Source organism: Hypomesus nipponensis, chromosome 7, assembly GCF_054491055.1.
Source record: "Hypomesus nipponensis isolate SF chromosome 7, ASM5449105v1, whole genome shotgun sequence".
Lineage (NCBI taxonomy): Eukaryota > Metazoa > Chordata > Actinopteri > Osmeriformes > Osmeridae > Hypomesus > Hypomesus nipponensis.
Genome location: NC_140367.1, coordinates 11967501 through 11988874, shown reverse-complemented (window position 1 = coordinate 11988874; position 21374 = coordinate 11967501). Strand labels below are relative to the sequence as shown.

At 42.6% G+C, this 21374-nt stretch overlaps 3 protein-coding genes across 8 annotated transcripts in view; 2 read left to right on the top strand and 1 right to left on the bottom strand.

Moving 5' to 3' along the window:
* Positions 1 to 2777: 2777 nt before the first annotated feature.
* On the top strand, positions 2778 to 5602 carry LOC146276821 (E3 ubiquitin-protein ligase TRIM39-like). The gene is made up of 2 exons (XM_084702073.1): positions 2778 to 2844; positions 3199 to 5602. Exon 2 carries the CDS (start codon positions 3201 to 3203, stop codon positions 4830 to 4832), a length of 1632 nt encoding a protein of 543 aa, XP_084558199.1. The 5' UTR covers positions 2778 to 2844; positions 3199 to 3200; the 3' UTR covers positions 4833 to 5602.
* A 4866-nt stretch (positions 5603 to 10468) lies between these two features.
* On the top strand, positions 10469 to 15539 carry LOC146276820 (E3 ubiquitin-protein ligase TRIM39-like). Of its 4 annotated transcripts, XM_084702075.1 has the most exons (3): positions 10490 to 11635; positions 11699 to 11862; positions 15260 to 15539. In XM_084702075.1, the coding sequence occupies exons 1-3, from the start codon at positions 10490 to 10492 to the stop codon at positions 15531 to 15533; spliced, it is 1584 nt and encodes a 527-aa protein (XP_084558201.1). In that variant the 3' UTR covers positions 15534 to 15539. The 4 variants fall into 4 exon arrangements, with proteins under 4 accessions (XP_084558203.1, XP_084558201.1, XP_084558200.1 ...); XM_084702077.1 differs by having other exon boundaries at positions 10469 to 11953; positions 15351 to 15539; XM_084702074.1 differs by having other exon boundaries at positions 10490 to 11862.
* A 3780-nt stretch (positions 15540 to 19319) lies between these two features.
* The window catches only part of LOC146276819 (zinc-binding protein A33-like), a 2525-nt gene continuing 470 nt past the window's right edge, over positions 19320 to 21374 (bottom strand). The window contains exons 1-2 of one of the 3 annotated variants that reach the window (XM_084702079.1): positions 21146 to 21374; positions 19320 to 21046 (exon numbers count right to left, since the gene is read on the bottom strand). The exon at positions 21146 to 21374 is cut by the window's right edge and continues 458 nt beyond it. In XM_084702079.1, coding sequence (XP_084558205.1) covers positions 20201 to 21046; positions 21146 to 21374 — 1075 coding nt within the window. In that variant the 3' untranslated portion in view covers positions 19320 to 20200. The other 2 variants (XM_084702080.1, XM_084702081.1) reach the window with 2 other exon arrangements.

The following is a 21374-nucleotide window of genomic DNA, read 5'->3' as shown; positions in this document are numbered from 1 at the left end:
CTACAGGTACACTTGCACTTATAGCCATTCATGTTGTTTAATTGTAACGTGTTTAACTACAGCCTCTTATGGTTCTTTCCTCACTTATTTTGGTTGTTCACAATATGTGCTTCATGTTTGGGGCTATCTTGTTGTTATTATCAGTGACCTATGCACTTTGTAAAGCTCTCTCTTGGAAGTCGCTTTGGATAAATGTGTCTGCTAAATGAATACATGTAAATGTAAAATCGACAAATCGAACGATGAGCTAGTGTAGCCATACATCCTAAGAGTTTAAGAAACCAATACAAAATCTTCCACAATAACAGCCATTCATACAGCAGGCAGTTCCAATGAGAAGTAAGATACATAAAAACATTGCATAAAATCGTGGTGGAAGATGCAGAATTTTGATCAAATAGGAGAAGAGAGAAAAATATAAATTCCCTGAGCAAGAATGTAAGGTGCCCAAAAAGCTTCTCAATATCTGTTCTGATTGAAGGCCCTGACACTATCCAGAATCACTCACTAACTAGGTCATAATGGGACAGTGGTGTCTGACTTATAATACTTGTCTGTGCCTGGTAGCAATATTGTGTAGTTAATTTGCAAATCAAACGATGGCTTCTTCAGGATCTATAAATTTACATGTGTCTGCACAGAACAAGTGAATAAGAGACCCCCTTAAATGATACTAATACCCAGTGTTTGAAATTCAATTAAGTGTGGGTAATACATCTCCAAAACAAATAAACAACATTTAATCAATCCACAGTTGTGACATAGCTCAAGACAAGTCACTGGCTGTCCACTAGATGTGGACATGTCAATCTATTTCTATCAATCTATCTATGTCTGTATCAATGGTGTATTCTGTGGCATCCGTAAATGTCCTCGCTCTATAACCCACGGATATGAGTGATTTCCAAGGCCTTCTTTAGCATTTGAAAAAAACACCTCACTTTGTCTTGAAACCTCGAGAATGAAGAAGTGTGTGGTCTGTGACAAAGAGGGGAACATACAGTTAGTGGAGGAGTGTACGAGGAGGAGTGAGACTGTGTCTCCAACCAACAACAACCATCACCCAATTATTTTCATCTCCAATGTGCAGTTTGGAGTCAACAAATGGTTCAACGCTATGGCAAGTTGGATGGCTGTCCTGGCCTCACTTCAACCGTTACAAATGTAAACATCTACATCACGGTGGGTCTCTGACAGGACGGTGCTGGTTGGGATTGAAACAGCAGTTGTGTTGTAAGAACCATGAGAAGAGCAAAGACCATTCAGGTTATCATAATGCTTCATAATGTAGATAACATACACATGCTTACTCTACACGCACATAAACACACACCAAACACAGATATACACACACTTACATTCCTAAATTAACAACTTCAAAACATCCACCACCATCTTTCTGTCTTTTTTCCGTCCTCACACTATTTTTATTTGTCCGTCCATTTGTCTATCACTCTCTATCTCCCCCACTCAAGGTATCTCTTAGTAGAATGTTTCATACATCAGCACAAACATCTGGAGAAAGTCAAGTATTTGGTAGTTGTGTTGAGATGAAGGCCATTTGAGCTTCTTCCTCTTCTGCCAGGATCTTTCCTATGTTCTCCATGCTGTACTGTACAGAGGGGATGGCAGAGTCAGGAATGTGTCTCTCCAACTGGTTGGGAGTGTTATTGATGTGAAATCTACTGAGAGGGGGCAGATGGGTAAATAATTTGACATTTTGTGAAGAATATATGTTAGGAAGAGCATCAGTAGGTTAGACAAATATGTGGAAAATCAACAATGTTTGAGAATATCATCGTATTTACCTAGTGTCATTCTCTACTTTTGCGTCATTAATCATGTAGTATGATCCTTGAAGATTAAATAGTGTGAGGAATCCTTCATTAAACTTATCAAAGACAAAATACATGATAATTGATTTTAGAAAACATGCTCACACACATGAAGTTACATCCATTAAGAGTCAGACAATGGAATGTGTACAATCCTACCAATATCTTAGGACAATTATAGCCTCAAAACTAAACTTCAATGCAAATTGTAAAGTGGTGTGTAAAAAGGTGCATAAGCGTTTGTTCTGCTTAAGGAAACTGTCTTATTTCCACACTAACAAAACTATCAATACTTATCGTGCTTTTATTGAATTTATTTGATCCTTTTCTTCAGTGTCTTGGTTCCGTAATCTATCCTTAAACAGCGGGAATAGCTTGAGTCACATTGTTAAATGGTCTGGTGGGCTAATTGGAGTCACAGTTAAACCCAGCATCGCTGTATACTAGACAATGACAGCGGCTGCTGCTCCTTCCTGGACGAAGGTTTACTGTTCCAAAGTGCAGAACAAAGCGGTACAAAAATAACTTTGTTCCAGCAGCTGTTAATTAGCTGAACAAGTCCCAGAAAAATGGTTAGTGTAATGATATAAAAGTTATGTCGATTTTTATTTAAACGTTTTACATATTGTCTTATGGAATGTGGAGCATCAGTTTTATAAAGTAATTTAGATTTTTAAATCAAACATTGTTTGTGTTATTTGTGTATATATGTGAAAGTACAAAGTCTCCCACTACAGACCAAATTTACCTAATGGTATAAATTTATAAACTGAACAGATTCACATGAAAAATGGGTTAGGGTTAGGTTTTCAGTAGCTTAGAAGTTATAAGTGTTTCTGTTCTGCTTGAGAGAATTTCTTGATGAAAGGGTTAACTTTGTTTAGAGGACTGGGAGGGGAGGAGCCTCTTCTGAACGTTTCACTGAAACGAAACTAAAGAGATTCGAAACTCAGATTTTCTGTTAATTTATACACAGAGATCTGAGACAGCACAATATACGAACAAACAGGTGAGAACAGAGATTGAATTTGACCTGTTTAATTTAACTTCAGTTGTATGCAATGGTGATGTTAATACACTGTTGCTTGACTCTTGACATTTAAAAGACTGTTGAACTATGCTATTCTGATCCTTGATATTCTGCTGTATTTTCTACATATACTATTTGTACCTCGATTTGGATAGAAGTTTTGGACTGTAAAATGTATAGCAATGTTTCATGTAGCTTTTCTATATTGTATTATTTCTGTAGCTATTACCTCCATTTATGAAAGTATATCAATAGTATCCAAAAATATACCATGTTTTGTTGATGAATACATAGGTTCACAAGATTAAAACAAATATTTTTGTCTTATTCTAGAAATGGCTTCCTGCAGCAGTCTCCTGTCTGAAAAACAGTTCCAGTGTTCTATCTGTCTGGATGTGTTCACTGATACTGTCACTATTCCTTGTGGACACAACTTCTGCAAGGCCTGTATCACCAAGTACTGGGACAACTGTGACCTGTGTCAATGTCCCATGTGTAAAATGACTTTTGATAAGAGACCAGATCTCTATGTCAACACTTTCATCTCTGAGATGGCTGCTCAGTTCAGGAAATCAGAGCCATTGAAAGCTACCATCAGACCAGACCTGAATTCTACTAAACCTGAAGTGTCATGTGACATCTGTACAGGTACAAAGCTCAAGGCCCTGAAGTCCTGTCTGGGGTGTCTGACCTCTTACTGTGAGACTCACCTGGAGCCTCATCAGAGAGTTGCAGCCTTGAAGAAACACAAGCTGATCGACCCTGTGAAGAACCTGGAGGACAGGATATGTCAGAAGCATAACAAACTGTTAGAACTCTTCTGTAGGACTGACCAGATGTGTGTGTGTGTCATGTGCATGAGAACAGATCACGAGACCCATGGCTCTATCACTGTAGAAGAGGCGTATGAACAGAGGAAGACTAAGCTGGGACAGATGATGGTTGAGATGAACCAAATGATGGAACAAAGATCTAGGAAGGTTGAGGAGATCAAACTCTCAGTAGAGACCAGCAAACGAGATGCAGAGAGAGAGATATCAGACAGTGTTCAGGTCTTCACTGCTCTGGTGCGCTCCATTGAGAGAAGCCAGGCTGAGATCATTGAGGTGATAGAAGAGAAGCAGAAAGCAGCAGAGAAACAGGCTGAAGGGTTGATTAAAGACCTGGAGCAGGAGATCACTGAGCTGAAGAGGAGAAGCACTGAGCTGGAGCAGCTCTCACACACTGAGGACCACCTCCACCTGCTCCAGAGCTTCCCATCCCTGAGCACCCCTCCACACACCAAGGACTGGTCTGAGATCAGTGTCCACAGTGATCTGAGTGTGGGGGCAGTGAGGAGAGCTGTGTCTCAGCTGGAGGAGACACTCAATAAAGAGATGGAGAAGCTGTCTGACACTGAACTGAAGAGAGTTCAGCAGTATGCAGTGGATGTGACTCTGGACCCTGATACAGCACATCCCAATCTCATCCTGTCTGAGGATGGGAAACACGTGAGATTTATAGATATAGAGCAGGATCTCCCTGACAACCCAGAGAGGTTTGATTGTTATGTTTATGTCCTGGGAAAGCAGGGCTTCTCCTCAGGGAGGTTCTACTATGAGGTGCAGGTTGAGGGGAAGACTAAGTGGATAGTGGGAGTGGTCAGAGAGTCCATAAACAGGAAGGGGAAGATCACACTGAGGCCTAAGAATGGATACTGGACTGTATGTCTGAGGAATGGAGATGAGTTTGAGGCTCTGGCTGTCCGTCCTGTCCTCCTCTCCCTGAGCCAGAAGCCCCAGAAGGTGGGGGTGTTTGTGGACTATGAGGAGGGTCTCGTCTCCTTTTATGATGTGGAGGCCAGGTCTCATATATACTCTTTCTTTGGCTGCACCTTCACTGAGAAACTCTGTCCAGTCTTCAGTCCCTGTCTGAATGATGGAGGTAAAAACTCTGCCCCTCTGATCATCACTCCTGTCAATGACTGAAACAGATTTAGGATAAATGACACTCTGATTATTGAACATGAATCTAGAATCAAAGAACAAAGAACATTTCAATCAGAAGAAACAAGTAAATGAGGGAAGTGATTGTTTATTGTACAAAGTATAAGATATGTTTCAGACTGACATAGTGTTTGGTGCTTAAAACCGTATGGGGAGATCAGGTGATCAATGGTTGTTTGCAGCATGAAGAGAGATCCCCCATGGAGTCCAGACACTGGTGGTGGGGCTGACGACCCAGACAGACAACAAGCAGAGGAGGCAGACAGGAGACGAAGCCAAGAAGACCAGGTGGTGACGGGGAGGTGGAGGGTCGCTCACAATGATAGCATGGACGAATGAAGGCAGGGAGAGAAACATATTTAAAGGCAGGGCAACAGTATGATAGGCTAGAGGAGAAGGCTTGTCTCTGATCTATTGGAGAGAAAGGAGCAGTTGATGGAACAGCTGAAACCCTGGTAACAGCCCAGGCTTTGAGGTTGAGGAAAAGGAGAGAGCACCTATAGTGGGGGGAGCGTGTCGAGAGACAGAATGCTCTTACTGACTGAACTTGTGCCAAGCTATATTATTCCAATGTATATGTGTAATATGCATCACTCTAAACTGGATTTGAAATATAATAAAACAATTAAATAAAAGGTAATCTACATACACATGATATGTTTATTGGTACAGTTAGTACAATGCCTGTTGGAGAGAAGGAAAATGGAATGGAATGACCAAAATGTTACAATAAAGGAACATACAAAATAAAACACTTGCAGTCATTACCATTTCTCTATTCGAAGTTTGTTTCATTTGGTACAACTTCTGACAGGGATCCTGATGTGGCGAAATTGTCTCACAGCCACACAGTGACAGAACTGCACGAGACAAACCTTGTGTATCATTAGATTAACTGCTGTTTCCAGATCTCTAGAGCACAGGCAGCACAAACGACTGAAGTGTTTCACCTCTTTATGGTCCTCCACGACAGTCTTTGGAGCATCAATGGTACTGAGGACGCCTTGATGATGTCAGCCTTCTGTCTCACACACACACACAAGCACACACATAAAAGATTGAACAATTTCAACAGCCGGAGTTCAGACAATGATCTGGTGATGTGCCGGGCCCTGTCCTTACTGCTGGGGTCAGGGAGAGGTTACGTGTCATGTTAGGTATTCACCACTAGATGTCCCCCTGCATCAACATATACAGAATTCTATACACTTGTAAACCGTGTAGATCTCTGCGGAACATGAGTCAGGTCAAATAATTGGGTATTACACTACATTACACACAAGCTGCTGTCTTGGTAACAACACCTAGACTGTAACATGGGAATAGGTATTACCAGGATGAGAACATGCTCTGTGTGTGTGCCACCTCAGATCAGCTCCAGGTGCTCCAGTCACTGGTCTGATCTCACCTGGAGTTCTGCCCAGTCACATGCTCAGCAGCAGCAAGGAGAGATCTCAACAAGCTGCAGGTGACTCAAACCAGGCTGCTAGATCAGTGCTGGAGTGTTCATTTCACTGTCAAACATCCACCTTCATTTCTGACGAATAAAGACAATGCTTGTAAGGTAGCTGACTTCATGTTACCAGTGTGCATCATTGTGTGATAGACCTTAGAGAATGAATGAGTAAGTATGTGCTCTGCATGTGACAAAGAGGGGAACATCCAGTCAGGGGAGGTTTGTATGGATGTCAGTCTCTCTCCAGTTGTCTGAGAGATGTATAGGGTGATAGGCAGCTTTGCCGGCTCAGTGTTGACTGTTGTTGACTGAAGGAAAGTGAGGTACAGAGTCTAGGTGTGATGCTGATTGGTTTAGTCCTGGTTTAGTGATGTACAGTCCTGCAGTACAGACAGAGTACAGGGTTCAGACACCAGTTGCATTGTAGGAAACATTACAGGTGCAAAGACAATTAAGGTTAACGTGGTGCTTCATTACGTAGATAATATACACATGCTCACTCTAAAGCCATAAATTCACACCATACACAGGCATACCTATACTTATATTCATCACATATACAATGTACGTTCACCATCTTCTCTTTGTTTGACATTCTTCCCTGCTCTCTCTCTCCCTCTCTCCCTCTCTCTCCCTCTCTCTCCCTCTCTCCCTCTCTCTCCCTCTCTCCCTCTCTCCCTCTCTCCCTCTCTCCCTCTCTCCCTCTCTCCCCCTCCCTTCCTCATTATATCTTGGTAGCATGTTTCATTCATCATGTTTACACAGTAAATTAATGTACTGTAGCAAGAACACTGGATTCTTAAACACTGTTTAAACTGAAAACACAATGTTTCAACACCCAATGACACTTTCCTGATGTATGACTATGTTTTAAAACATTGAAAAATTACAGTAACCATCAAAACTTAGTACTCTCAACAATGAACTAAGAAAAAACCCTCCGGTGTGCTGGATCCAGCCTTGAAAACACTCCACACCTATGTTACCATAGGCCAATTCCATTACCTGTAGGAAATGTACCCTGGTATATTGGTTTCAATCATAGACCTTCTACTGCCATTCAGAGAAAGATTCTTCAAGTGGTTGAGTAAAGGGCTATATGGTGGAAGGTAAACATTTATAGTAAAAAATACTGGTTGATGTTGAACTGTTCTCGCACAAGGACACCACGGTGAAAGCTGACATTGTCCCAAACCAGCATTAGAACTAAGTGTGAACAATTTAGAGTCATTGTGTTTTACAGATGACAACTGTGTTGTAGTTGTGTTTACTGTTTGCCCCCTGTGTTTACCATTTTGCAGCACAAGTGCATCGCAGTGCAAAATGTAACGAGTTTTGCCAAAAGAGTGTCTGATTTGACAAATTGGTTTAGTTCACTGACCACTTGATTCAGAGAATGGGGTTGAGTGTTTTGGCAATTTTGAAAACTATAATACCCACTGTCAGCAGATATGTCTTAAAAATGACAAATGACACTTGGGGTCTAACATTAAGGACTGCAGTTAGACAAACACTCTGTCATGTAAACACATACAGTAGAAACACAACCAGGAGCTACCTAATGAGAAGCTCCATTGAGAGCCAGCTGGTGTACTGTGTTCTCTATGGACCTGCTGGGTAGGAGGCTGGGGTCATGCTGCGGTCAGGCCAAGACACACACAGAGAGAGAGAGAGAGAAAGAGAGAGAGAGAAAGAGAGAGAGAGAGAGAGAGAGAGAGAGAGAGAGAGAGAGAGAGAGAGAGAGAGAGAGAGAGAGAGAGAGAGAGAGAGAGAGAGAGAGAGAGAGAGAGAGAGAGAGAGAGAGAGAGAGAGAGAGAGAGAGAGAGAGAGAGAGAGAGAGAGAGAGAGAGAGAGAGAGAGAGAGAGAGAGAGAACAGAGAGAAGAGAGAGAACACGCACACCTTCGGCGGGAGTTCAGCCAACAAGCCGGTCCTGTGCCATGTGCCGTGCCCCGTCCTTATTTCCTTATTGCTGGGGTCAAGGTAGCAGAGGTCAAAGGTGAAGAGGTCACTGTAATTCCGGAACACAGAGACCACGGTCAAACTCAGTTCATTTAGTCAGTCTAGACGCTAGAGAATAGACGCTAGAGAACAAACACTCAAGAGGTTAATTGTAGTGTTAGGCATTCACCGTTTTTTGGGGGGGGAAATAAGCTGCGGCTTTTACCTCCGCAACTATTCCCGTATTTGTCGTTTTATAACAAAAAATTACAGTAGAAACATTAACTATAAATGTTTACAATATTTACACAATACACATAACACTTGGGTTTATTTCTGGACGTACTATCCACAACTGAAGTGTGTACACAACAGCCTGCTGCTCTCAATCTATCCCACTCACTTCACAGTAATAAAACTACTATAACTGTCACGGTGTGTGGAGGGGTAGGACCCAAACGCAGGAGAGAAGCGTGGCATTGCAAGAACAGAGGTTTAATAATCAAACGGGACACACACTCACACGCAGACAGTTAGCAGTAAAGACAAGACAAAGACTGGACACAAAACAGAAACCTAAATACACAGAACCAAACACAGGTGGACACAATCACGCTAACGAGAACGCGACACAGGTGAAGACAATGACAGGGAAACGCTAGGACAGGGCAAAACCAAAAACAGGGGGGGCACGGCTGTGGCCGTGAGAGTACCCCCCTCTCAAGGGACGTCACCCGACGTCCCACAAGGCAGGGCAGAGGGTCGGGGCAGGTCCGGGGGACGGAGCTCGGGCACGGGGGGGCATGGGTGCGCAAGCACCGTGGCAGGCGGTAGTCAGAATGCCTCGGGCGGAGGAGGAGGCGTCCAGGAGTCCTCGGTTGGCATGGCACAACCTCGGGGCAATGCAGGGGCTCAGGGCAGGAACGAGGCTGGGGCACAGAGCAGGACCAAGGCTGGGGCACAGGGCAGGACCGAGGCTGGGGCACAGGGCAGGAACGAGGCTGGGGCACAGGGCAGGACCGAGGCTGGGGCACAGGGCAGGACCGAGGCTGGGGCACAGGGCAGGAACGAGGCTGGGGCACAGGGCAGGACCGAGGCTGGGGCACAGGGCAGGACCGAGGCTGGGGCACAGGGCAGGACCGAGGCTGGGGCACAGGGCAGGACCGAGGCTGGGGCACAGGGCAGGAACGAGGCTGGGGCACAGGGCAGGACCGAAGCTGGGGCACAGGGCAGGACCGAGGCTGGGGCACAGGGCAAGAACGGGGCTGTGAACCGGCGACAGGCGGCCGAGATTCCCCGGCAGGAACAGCCTTGGTGGTCTGGGTGCTGGGCGGCTCAACCTCAGGATGAGGCAGGGTCACAGAGCAGGACCGAGGCAGGAAAACAGAAACCTAATTACACAGAACCAACCGACACACAGGTGGACACAATAACGCTAACAAGAACGAGACACAGGTGAAGACAATGACAGGGAAACACTAGGACAGGGCAAAACCAAAAACAACAGGGGGGCACGGCTGTGGCCGTGACAATAACTTATGCTGGGGACACACTGTACGAGTATATTAATCTTATAAGATTTTCAAACCGTGAGAGACCACAAACATGAGGACAAAAAATCCTAGATTTAGCCGTTTTGCTCCTACAGTGTGTGGTCACTCTTAACACACCTCACACCAAGGGAACATCTGATAAAATCTGCGGAACCATCAAGAGAATCGGGACATAGGTTACCTAGGATTGTCGGAAGGGCCGAAATCGGGCCGATTATCCTGTGGGTGTCCCCAGCATAACTACTGAAAAGCGAGATAGAATTCAGTCATGAAAGGGTTAACTTTGTTCAGGAGAGGACTGGGGGGGGGAGGAGCCTCTTATCATTACTTCGCTGACGAAACTAGAGAGATTCTAAACTCAGGAAACATGTTCTACTTAGTTTTGGTAGAGAGCGATTTGGTTATTTTGTACAAAGAGATCACAGAAAACAACATCAGTACCAACAGGTGAGAACAGAGAATCAATCAGGTGTATCCAATGATGATGTAGCTAGTAAAATACAGACTGTTGCTTGACTGACGTTTGAAAGACTATAGAACTATGCTCTTCTTTAAGCAGTATTTCTGTATTGTACTATTTCTGTCTGTTCTCCTGCTTCTTGAATGAAAGTACATTTTCAACAATATACCATGACAGTTTTGTTCATCAGTTCTTAGGTTCACAATTTAACTTCTAGTCTTATTCTAGAAATGGCTTCCTGCAGCAGTCTCCTGTCTGAAGATCAGTTTCAGTGTTCTATCTGTCTGGATGTGTTCACTGATCCTGTCACTACTTCATGTGGACACAACTTCTGCAAGGCCTGTATCACCAAGTACTGGGACAACAGTGACCTGTGTCAGTGTCCCATGTGTACAATGACTTTTGATAAGAGACCAGATCTCTATATCAACACTTTCATCTCTGAGATGGCTGCTCAGTTCAGGAAGTCAGAACCACTGAAAGCTACCATCAGTCCAGACCTTCTTAGACCAGACCTTCTTCTTCCTAAACCTGAAGTGTCATGTGACATCTGTACAGTTGCCAAGATCAAGGCCTTGAAGTCCTGTCTGGTGTGTCTGGCCTCTTACTGTGAGACTCACCTGGAGCCTCATCGGAGAGTTGCAGCCTTGAAGAAACACAAGCTGATCGACCCTGTGGAGAACCTGGAGGACAGGATGTGTCAGAAGCATGAGAGACCCCTGGAGCTGTTCTGTAGGACTGACCAGACGTGTGTGTGTCGGTTCTGCACTGAGACGGACCACAAGACCCATGACACTGTTCCTCTAGAGGAGGAGTGTGAAGAGAGGAAGACTCAGATGAAGAAGACAGAGGGAGACATGCAGCAGATGATCCAGGAGAGACTGGAGAAGGTTCAGGAGATCAAACTCTCAGTAGAGACCAGCAAGAGAGAAGCAGAGAGAGAGATATCAGACAGTGTTCAGATCCTCACTGCTCTGGTGCGCTCCATTGAGAGAAGCCAGGCTGAGCTCATTGAGGTGATTGAGGAGAAGCAGAAAGCAGCAGAGAAACAGGCTGAAGGGTTGATTAAAGATCTGGAGCAGGAGATCACTGAGCTGAAGAGGAGAAGCACTGAGCTGGAGCAGCTCTCACACACTGAGGACCACCTCCACCTGCTCCAGAGCTTCCCATCCCTGAGCACCCCTCCACACACCAAGGACTGGTCTGAGATCAGTGTCCACAGTGGTCTGAGTGTGGGGGCAGTGAGGAGAGCTGTGTCTCAGCTGGAGGAGACACTCAATAAAGAGATGGACAAGCTGTCTGACACTGAACTGAATAGGATTCAGCAGTATGCAGTGGATGTGACTCTGGACCCTGATACAGCATATTCCAACCTTATCTTGTCTGAAGACGGGAAACAAGTAAGAGATGGAGACATAGAGCAGGATCTCCCTGACAACCCAGAGAGGTTTGATAGTTGTTCCTGTGTCCTGGGAAAGCAGAGCTTCTCCTCAGGGAGGTTCTACTATGAGGTGCAGGTTGAGGGGAAAACTGAGTGGGGTTTGGGAGTGGTCAGAGAGTCCATCAACAGGAAGGGGGAGATCACTCTAAGTCCTGAGGATGGATATTGGTCAGTATGGCTGAGGAATGGAGATGAGTATGAGGCTCTGGCTGGCCCCTCTGTCCTCCTCTCCCTGAGACAGAAGCCCCACAAGGTGGGGGTGTTTGTGGACTATGAGGAGGGTCTGGTCTCCTTTTATGATGTGGAGGCCAGGTCTCATATCTACTCTTTCACTGGCTGCACCTTCACTGAGAAAGTATATCCATACTTTGATTGTGATTATGTAGATGACGCCCCTCTGATCATCACTCCTGTCACACACTGAAAATAAAGATGTGGATTTGCCGGAGGGAAAGTTTAATTGATTACAAAACAAATTAAGGATCAGAATCAGGCATTAGAATTGTATATTGTATAGAATATGATCTTGTAATAATTTCGGTTTCAATGAATGTTATAGTGAATGGTTTGACTAAATGAAATTAAAAAAGGAACTAGAGAGCATACAATTTCTGGGGAAATTGTGAGTGTGTGCTTGTGGCTGCCCCAGCTTTCCATACACTCCTGGTGTTTACATATTTCAAAAAGCATTTAAGTGTATGACTACAGTTCTGACCATTGTGTTCCCTTGATAATAAGTTTGTAAAAATGACATGCATCACTCAGATGGAGGAGAGGTGATACTGGTTGGTTGGAAGAGAAGGAGGCCAAATGTAGCTCATGAAGATGCAGCGCTAGATAACTTATTAAATTGTAATCAGATATAAACAACTTGTTGGTTGCCCTATTATGTCCTATTATCCTCCTATTATCGCCCTATTATGTAATTTGAACGCCCTGAACGGCATCATTTGAGTAATGAGGGCAAGCGTAGGCTTATTGATTACTTAAAAAACGTTAAGTTTCATTATGCATCATAGAGGAGCCTAGTTAGAGAAGGATTTAGCAGTTTAATATTAGAAGCCTATTTTATTAATAATTTTCAGAGTAACCTCAAACCTTTCTTTTGTTTCTTTGACCTTACATTTTCTTTGAGGGCTTAGTGGTCTCGGTTTAACATCATTATTTATAGCGATTTATAGCATTATTTATTACCGGACACTGTTAGCTCGCAATGTAGACAAAGAATGCCCCTGCAACAAAGTTGTAACCTGGTAACAAGTAGCCAGCTAGAAACCGAGCAGAAGTTTGTAGCCATATAAAGGCCTATAAATATAGGCTACTTGATTTGGTTGCAAGATTCGCTGATTTTGAGTGTCCAAGATATGATGGATTCTGATCTGGATCAACAGTCTAGCCATGTAGCTAAGGCTTGTCCGGGAAGAGTACATTTTTTTTTTACGGCAAGTCTGGAAGATCAATTTAGGCTAGTGCTACTTGCCCCGATGCACTGGACAAGTTATTAAAACTCAAACAAAATAAAATGCAATGTTAGGCCTACTTCACGTTATGTGCCACTCGTTACGTCTATCGATTTTATTTGAGCGAATTCTGCATCAGTAAAACCACCAACCCAAGATCTCTACAGACCAGCTAATTTCCTGCTCAACACTTCAACGGGGGCTTATTACTTGAAAGATGAATTAGGCTATTTACGGTCGTCTCAGTTACACCATGAGGGGTGGGAAATACTGTGATTTGCTTAAGAAGGCAAATGGCTAGTAAAACATAACATTTCATAATAATTTCAATAAATCAAGCAGCGCAGCAAGACCCAGTAAAATGTATATCCTACAGCTAAGCAAGGCTGAAGCAGGCTGACATTAATTATTTTCATGAACAGACAAAGTTTTGACATTGACAAAGTTTAGGCTGTGGCAATGAAGTTCAGGTTAGTAGTCAGATACTTTCACCTATTGAAAAACTTTTGAGTAAGGGGAAAGCCAAACATGTTCCGTCGCCGTTTGACTTTCTAAACATCTCTAAAGAGATGTTTTTGTTAGCTACTCATTAGTGTCTGGGGTAGGCTACAGCGTTGCAGTGAGCCGCCACACTGATTTGAAACCACAGGTAATGGTCATTTCACCAACAAATCGTTTATTAATGTCAACATAAATCCTACAACAAAAACGTATTTGTGAGGAATGTTTATTTTAAGATTGAAAACAGATGCATCATGACCACTGTAGTATGTGTTGCCCAAGCAACAGAGGCTAATGTCATGATGCTAATGCTTCAGTGAAATAGTAGACTACCGTTTCCGAAAGTAGATGTGGGCCTACTTACTTAATAATATCAGCTAATATTGTACATTACATTTCACAATTATGTTTCACACCACAAAGTAAAATGATTAAATATCACCCTGGCCTCTTTGCTTGTGGCGTTTCTGCAGCTGCCTTGCAGACTAGTATCCCCCAAGTTAACAGATGGGAAACTAATGTTCTGCTAGAGATAGTCACGCGAGTTTTCGTGACGTTGGTGACGTTAGTGGCGTCAGTGACTGTGGCTAGCAAGTTAGCCACCGTTAGCTTCACTTTTTGCCACAAAAACGTAATTTCTACTTACACCGTGCAATGGAACATAAATCCCAATACAACCAACGCAATCGCTACCGAGACGAACCTTTTGACATCGCCGTTGTCTATGTAGTCCAAATATTGAGGCATCCTTAGGGGGGCGAAAAGAAACAATAAATAATAAATAATATATATGTGAGATAACAATGGTTTGTGCTCGCCGAAGGCAAGCACACCCCAATTACCCAAATAATTGTATATATGATTAAACAATCACAGACGTATCCCTGATATGTTACAGTAATGGCAACCTTTAGTTTAAGTTCCTGTGCATCTGTTGGTGTCCTGCACGTTAGGTTCATCATAAGGTCAGGGGTCAGCAAGGTCAATCCTGGATCTACTGATCGTCCTCCTCTGCCCACCAGAGGGGACACATGTCAGGTCTTTGTTCTCAGTACCTCCATCTGGGTTGTCTCTTCCTCATCTCTTCTTCCTCTCTCTTTACTGTATACATGGAGCTCTCTGACCTCGATGATCAGAGAAGGTTTATTGTTAATTATTGTTTATTGTTAAAAGGATCCCCATTAGCTGACACCAAAGTGGGACGAGCTAATCTTCCAGGGGTCCAACAAAAATAAAACAAGAATCACTTAACAATGATAATCTAAAAGCAGTAAAACATTGTAGACATCATTATAAACATCATCAGAAATGTTTTACAATAAGTACAGTATCTCAGAGAAGTGTCACGTGACATCTGTACAGGTACCAAGCTCAAGGCCTTGAAGTCCTGTCTGGTGTGTCTGGTCTATTACTGTGAGACTCACCTGGAGCCTCATCAGAGAGTTGCAGCCTTTAAGAAACACAAGCTGATCGACCCTGTGGAGAACCTGGAGGACAGGATGTGTCAGAAGCATAACAAACTGTTAGAACTGTTCTGTAGAAAGGACCAGACGTGTGTTTGTGTCATGTGCATGAGAACATATCACAAGTATATCCACATACTGGACTGTATGTCTGAGGAATGGATATACATTCTGGGCTCTGGCTGGTCCCTCTGTCCTCCTCTCCCTGAGACAGAAGCCCCAGAAGGTGGGGGTGTTTGTGGACTATGAGGAGGGTCTGGTCTCCTTTTACGATGTGGAGGCCAGGTCTCATATCTACTCTTTCACTGGCTGCACCTTCACTGAGAAACTCTATCCACTCTTCAGTCCCTGTAAGAATGATGGAGGTAAAAACTCTGTCCCTCTGATCATCACTCCTGTCAATTACTGAAAAACAAAGATGTGAAAATGTCATTACAAAATATTAATCTGAACAAAACAGTTGTGGGTTTGCTGGAGACAAAGTCATTTAGATTTTCAAACATTTATAAAAAATCTACAAACAGAGGCAGTGTTCCCCTGTTGGCTCACTGGGTAGAGAGTGTCTCACAGACTGAGGCCTTGACTCAGGGGCTGGGGTTCAAGTTCAGTGGGCCATTTCCTGCTTTTCTCTCTTTCTTACTACCTATCCTGTCACCCTTTCACTGTCTGTATCAAATACAGGCTAAAAAACAAGTAAATAGTCATCTTAAACCCGAACGTATGGTCCAGAATAATACGTTTCATGAAATACTCCAATAATATGTCACTTAAATGTACCGGTGGATTAATTAAATAAAATGACCTAATATGCAATTAATGTTTATAAAAACACATTCAATCATTTAATTGTGTACACTACCACAATTACTAAAAGCACGGATCACCTATGAGGATGTTTGTTTTGTTTAGAAAACCTTCAACATGAGATCCTAACATGGTGCTTGTATTCAGGGACGATGTACACACACAGTTGTTTCAGGTTTAACAACTGTCTTGTTCTGTTCAAGTTCGAAGTCAGTGTGTTTAAGTTGTTTAGGGTAATCCACATATTTAACATTGCAAACACACTCAACAGGTCAGTCAACTAGACATTCCCTCATGACCAACAGTCACACTCCCTCTCTCTCTCATATCTATATATAGACACACACAAACATAATTTCGGAATTAATATACTTCCAATTTTACATGTTTCAAAAGATTCTGCCGAAACAAATGGATTCCTCAAATAAATTGATGACAAAGATGTCAGAATCAGAATTGTGCTATTTGCCATGAAAGTTCACACAAACAAGGAATTCACTGTGGCAGGAAGGTGCAAACATTAAACATATACAGATCTTAAATGAAGTACTGTACAAAGTCTAACTAATCCTAAAGGGCTAAACAATATGTACAATATGTAGAATCAAATAAAATATAAACAGCTATACATGTAAAAATACAGCAACATAGTGCAATATGATGGCTTGTGCAGATAACATGCAGATAACATGCAGATAACATGTTAAAGTCAGTGTGAGTCCTTGGCCTTGTTGAAGAGGCTTGCAGCGGATGGAAAGAAACTGTTCTTGTGGCGTGTGTCATGATGATGTTTTGGTCCTGATGGACCGCAGCCTCCTGCTGGAGGGAACTGGCTGGAACAGAGTGTGTCCAGGGTGGGAGGAGTCGGCCACAGTCTTCCTCGCTCGCCTCAGGGTCCTCAGACGTCCTCCAACAATCAACCTTGAACTCAAACAAAGACACACCCACAGAGATCACATACTGTCTTTATTATTGGCATTGACACATCCCTCAACTGTCTTCATAATCAACCCTCATCATCTGTGAACATAGACAAACGATTGTGTTTTGTGTGTGTGCGTGTGTGAGTGTGTGTATCATGCATTATTATTGTAACCAGTAAACCAGTCTGCACCAGCACTTCTATATAACACAACCAAGCCGACTTACAGTATAGGACAGGGTCAACAGGGTCTATTTGAAGCTGTGTCAGTCAGAGATAAAGGCCTGCCAAACTGATTAATGGACAAAAAAAAAGCCCCAATCACAAATCTCTCGGCAGATTTGAGATGAGACGACTAATAATCCCACTTCTTCAGAAACCCTAAACTGTGGGTCTTTTATAGATGTGTATGCTCCACTTTGACTGATCTCCAGACCATGTACCGTCTGTATACGAATGTACTGTATGTACTACACAGTTAAAAATGTGCTTGGAAATATGAAAAAAAATTACGTGTTGACGTCCAAAACACAGAAACTGTGGGAGGAGTGAAGAAAGAAAACAAACACAAACAATGGCAATATTTCACTAGAGAAAGAATCTTATCTAAGCAATGATCAGAATGTGTGTGCAAGTGTTCATGTGTACTGTGTGTGTTTGGGTGTGTGTGTGTGTGTGTCAACACCTTTAGTGCCGGGCATAACCGGGCTCAAAACAAGTTTAACAACAGAAACCAGGGGGATATTCCAGAAAGCAGGTTATGCGATACAACCGGATAAGTTAACTCTCCAACTGACACACAATGTTGCAGCAACTTACAGGGAATGTTGCTACAACGCTGGCTGTCACATGAGGAGTTAACTTCCCTTACAAAAAAGAAGTAGCCTACTGTATATCAAAATATATTATAAGTATACTAACAATGGATGGTACATTTTTAGTTCACTTTTGACATACTTTTAAGAAGTATGCTTAGAAAATAGTTCACTTTTGATATACTTTTATGTATGCTTTGAAAATAGTTCCCTTTCGATTTACTTTTAAGAAGTAAAAATACATTTTTTTATTTAGTATTACAAGTAAAACATTTTAGATTCATTTTGTATATATTATATAGATATTATATATATATTCTTGTATATATATATGTATATATATATATATATATATTCTAATTATTCATGTCCAGGGAAATATATTATGCATTGCACATTGAATCTTTTTTGCCACTGAAGCTGTAACCTTAATTACTGCCAAAACATTTTAAAGCCCCATACTCTTACAATACAAATAATTATGAATTTTTGTATTCATGGAAAAAACGAAAAAGCTCCTTGAGAAAGAAGCCGGCAGAAGGGTTGCATTATGCATTTGAAGGTTATACTGTCAAACTGACTGAAGAACGAAATAACGACGTGAAAATAAAGACAGTGTGGCTTATTGGCTGGTCAATTCCCATGATGCAAGGTAAATTGAGTGTTAAAATTTGCTGATAAGTTTGCCGTTTGTTCGAAATACGTATGTAACTTCAAACATTTCTTTTTTTAATGTGTCTGCTTAGAATGTGTTTTTTTTGTTGCGTGGTAATTGTCATTGAAAAGCATCCCCCTTGATGCACTTGAAAGTATTCAAAAGTATACTTTGAAGTACTTTAGGAAGTATACTTCATGAACTGAGAGTGCACTACTCAGGTTAATTTACAGTATTCAAAAGTAAACTTCAAATACACTGTAAGTGTATTTTAAAGAGTACTAAATTACCTGAAAGGTAGGCCAATTCAGTTTACTTACAACAATAAGTACACTGCTAGTATACTTTATGAACCATGATAATAATATACTTTTTATACTTAGTATTCTTCTTTTTCGTAAGGGAATGGGAGACAAGGCTGATGATATCCTGAGCTCAGTTGGATGTGTATCTAATCAGTAAGAATTACTACTTCAGGATAAAGATGGATGCTCTTTGAAATACTATATGTGCTGATGCAGGGGGACATCTAGTGGTGAATGCCTGACAAGACAAGTAATCTTGTTGTATTGTTGACTGACAATGTTGATTTCTGAACTCTTGCTGAAGGTGTGTGTGCGTGTTGTCTGTCTTCTGCCCCTCTCTCTCTCTCTCTCTCTCTCTCTCTCTCTCTCTCTCTCTCTCTCTCTCTCTCTCTCTCTCTCTCTCTCTCTCTCTCTCTCTCTCTCTCTCTCTCTCTCTCTCTCTCTCTCGACCAGACCTCATCACCACTCAGCATGACCCCAGCCTCCTACCCAGCAGGTCCATAGAGAACACAGTACACCAGCTGGCTCTCAATGGAGCTTCTCATTAGGTAGCTCCTGGTTGTGTGTCTACTGTATGTGTGGACATGACAGTGTGTGTGTTTGTATATGCATCTACACCAGATGCATTTTACATAAAAGCTTCATTGGCACACATTTTTATCACAAAAACGTTTTACTGTTATTTGGGCCCTGGCAAAAAATGACCCCCCAATCATATCATCAGCACATAAGAAAGTGTGAACAATTTATAGTCAGGTGAAATCACCATAATTCTGATTGCATTATGAGAGCAGATTGATCGTTATTAAAAGGGGGGACTCTTCGTTTATATTGAATGTTTTTGCCAATAAAAGCCTTTAAAACTAATGACATTTGCATTATTGTTTTCCAGTATACAATAGAAACATGTGAAATAATCTACAATGACCGCCCCAGCCAATATTGAACAAAATAACATAAATTGGCACTACCAATACTTTTAGCCACGACAGTGCATTCTATTGCTGCATGCTACACCTGTGCAGTAGCACCCGAGGAAAGTGTTGATTGTATCATATGAAATGCAGTCTGTGACAAGTGTGTGTATATATGTCTGAGTCTGTGACAATGAGTGACAGTAAATTCAAATTCTCAACAGCTGACAGAAGAGAATAATTGACTTCAGACTGTAAGATTAGAATGACAACAGAAGTCTTAGCAAGACTCTCTTCGATTCAAGGTCAGAGAGCTCCATGAAAACCTTAAAGAGAGGAAGAAGAGATGAGGAAGAGACAACCCAGGTGGAGGTACTGAGAACAAAGACCTGACACGTGTCCCCTTTGGTGGACAGATTGAGATTACTGTCACCGGGGTACGCATTTGTAAGTCTGTGATTGTTGAACCATATACTATTATTACTTGGGTCATTATATTTGTTCTGCTGTAGTCATACCATTCACTATATCATTCAGTAAAACCTTCAGCGAAAATCATTACTAGATCATATTCTAGACAATATATGATTCTATTGTGTGATTGTAAATGTCTTTTATAATCAGTTGTACTTTTCCTCTGGCAAAAACAGATCTTTCTTTTTCAATGTGTGACAGGGGTGATGATCAGAGGGGCAGAGTTTTTACCTCCATCATTCAGACAGGGACTGAAGTATGGATAGAGTTTCTCAGTGAAGGTGCAGCCAGTGAAAGAGTAGATATGAGACCTGGCCTCCACATTATAAAAGGAGACCAGACCCTCCTCATAGTCCACAAACACCCCCACCTTCTGGGGCTTCTGTCTCAGGGACAGTGGGACAGAGGGACCAGCCAGAGCCCAGAATTGATCTCCATTCCTCAGACATACAGTCCAGTATCCATTAATAGGGGTCAGTCTGATGATCCCCTTCCTGTTGATGGACTCTCTGGCCACTCCCAGATCCACATCAGTCTTCCCCTCAACCTGCACCTCATAGTAGAACCTCCCTGAGGAGAAGCCCTGATTTCCCAGGACACAGGGACAAAGATAAAACCTCTCTGGGTTGTCAGGGAGAGTCTGCTTTCTGTCTCCAAGTCTCACTTGTTTCCCATCTTCAGACAAGATAAGGTTGGAATATGCTGTATCAGGGTCCAGAGTCACATCCACTGCATACTGATACATCCTCTTCAGTTCAGTGTCAGACCGCTTCTCCATCTCTTTATTGAGTGTCTCCTCCAGCTGAGACACAGCTCTCCTCACTGCCCCCACACTCAGACCACTGTGGACACTGATCTCAGACCAGTTCTTGGTGTGTGGAGGTGTGTTCAGGGATGGGAAGCTCTGGAGCAGGTGGAGGTGGTCCTCAGTGTGTGAGAGCTGCTCCAGCTCAGTGCTTCTCCTCTTCAGCTCAGTGATCTCCTGTTCCAGGTCTTTAATCAACCCTTCAGCCTGTTTCTCTGCTGCTTTCTGCTTCTCCTCAATCACCTCAATGAGCTCAGCCTGGCTTCTCTCAATGGAGCGCACCAGAGCAGTGAAGAACTGAACACTGTCTGATATCTCTCTCTCTGCATCTCTCTTGCTGCTCTCTACTGAGAGTTTGATCTCCTGAACCTTCCTACATCTTTCCTCCATCATCTGCTTCATCTCAGCCATCATCTTCCCAAGATCATTCTTTTTTGGTCTGTACTCATCCTTTAAAGTGACAGTGTTATGGGTCTTGTGGTCTGTTCTCATACACATGACACAAACACACGTCTGGTCTTTCCTACAGAAGAGTTCCAACAGTTTATTATGCTTC

Excerpts from the sequence above, each read along its gene's own strand:
- LOC146276821 (XM_084702073.1), top strand. The coding sequence starts at position 3,201 with ATGGCTTCCTGCAGCAGTCTCCTGTCTGAAAAACAGTTCCAGTGTTCT.
- LOC146276820 (XM_084702076.1), top strand. The coding sequence starts at position 10,490 with ATGGCTTCCTGCAGCAGTCTCCTGTCTGAAGATCAGTTTCAGTGTTCT. Across the intron at positions 11,896-15,280 it reads TGGCTGAGGAATGGAGATGA|GAATGGATATACATTCTGGG; the intron begins GTATGAGGCTCT and ends TGTATGTCTGAG.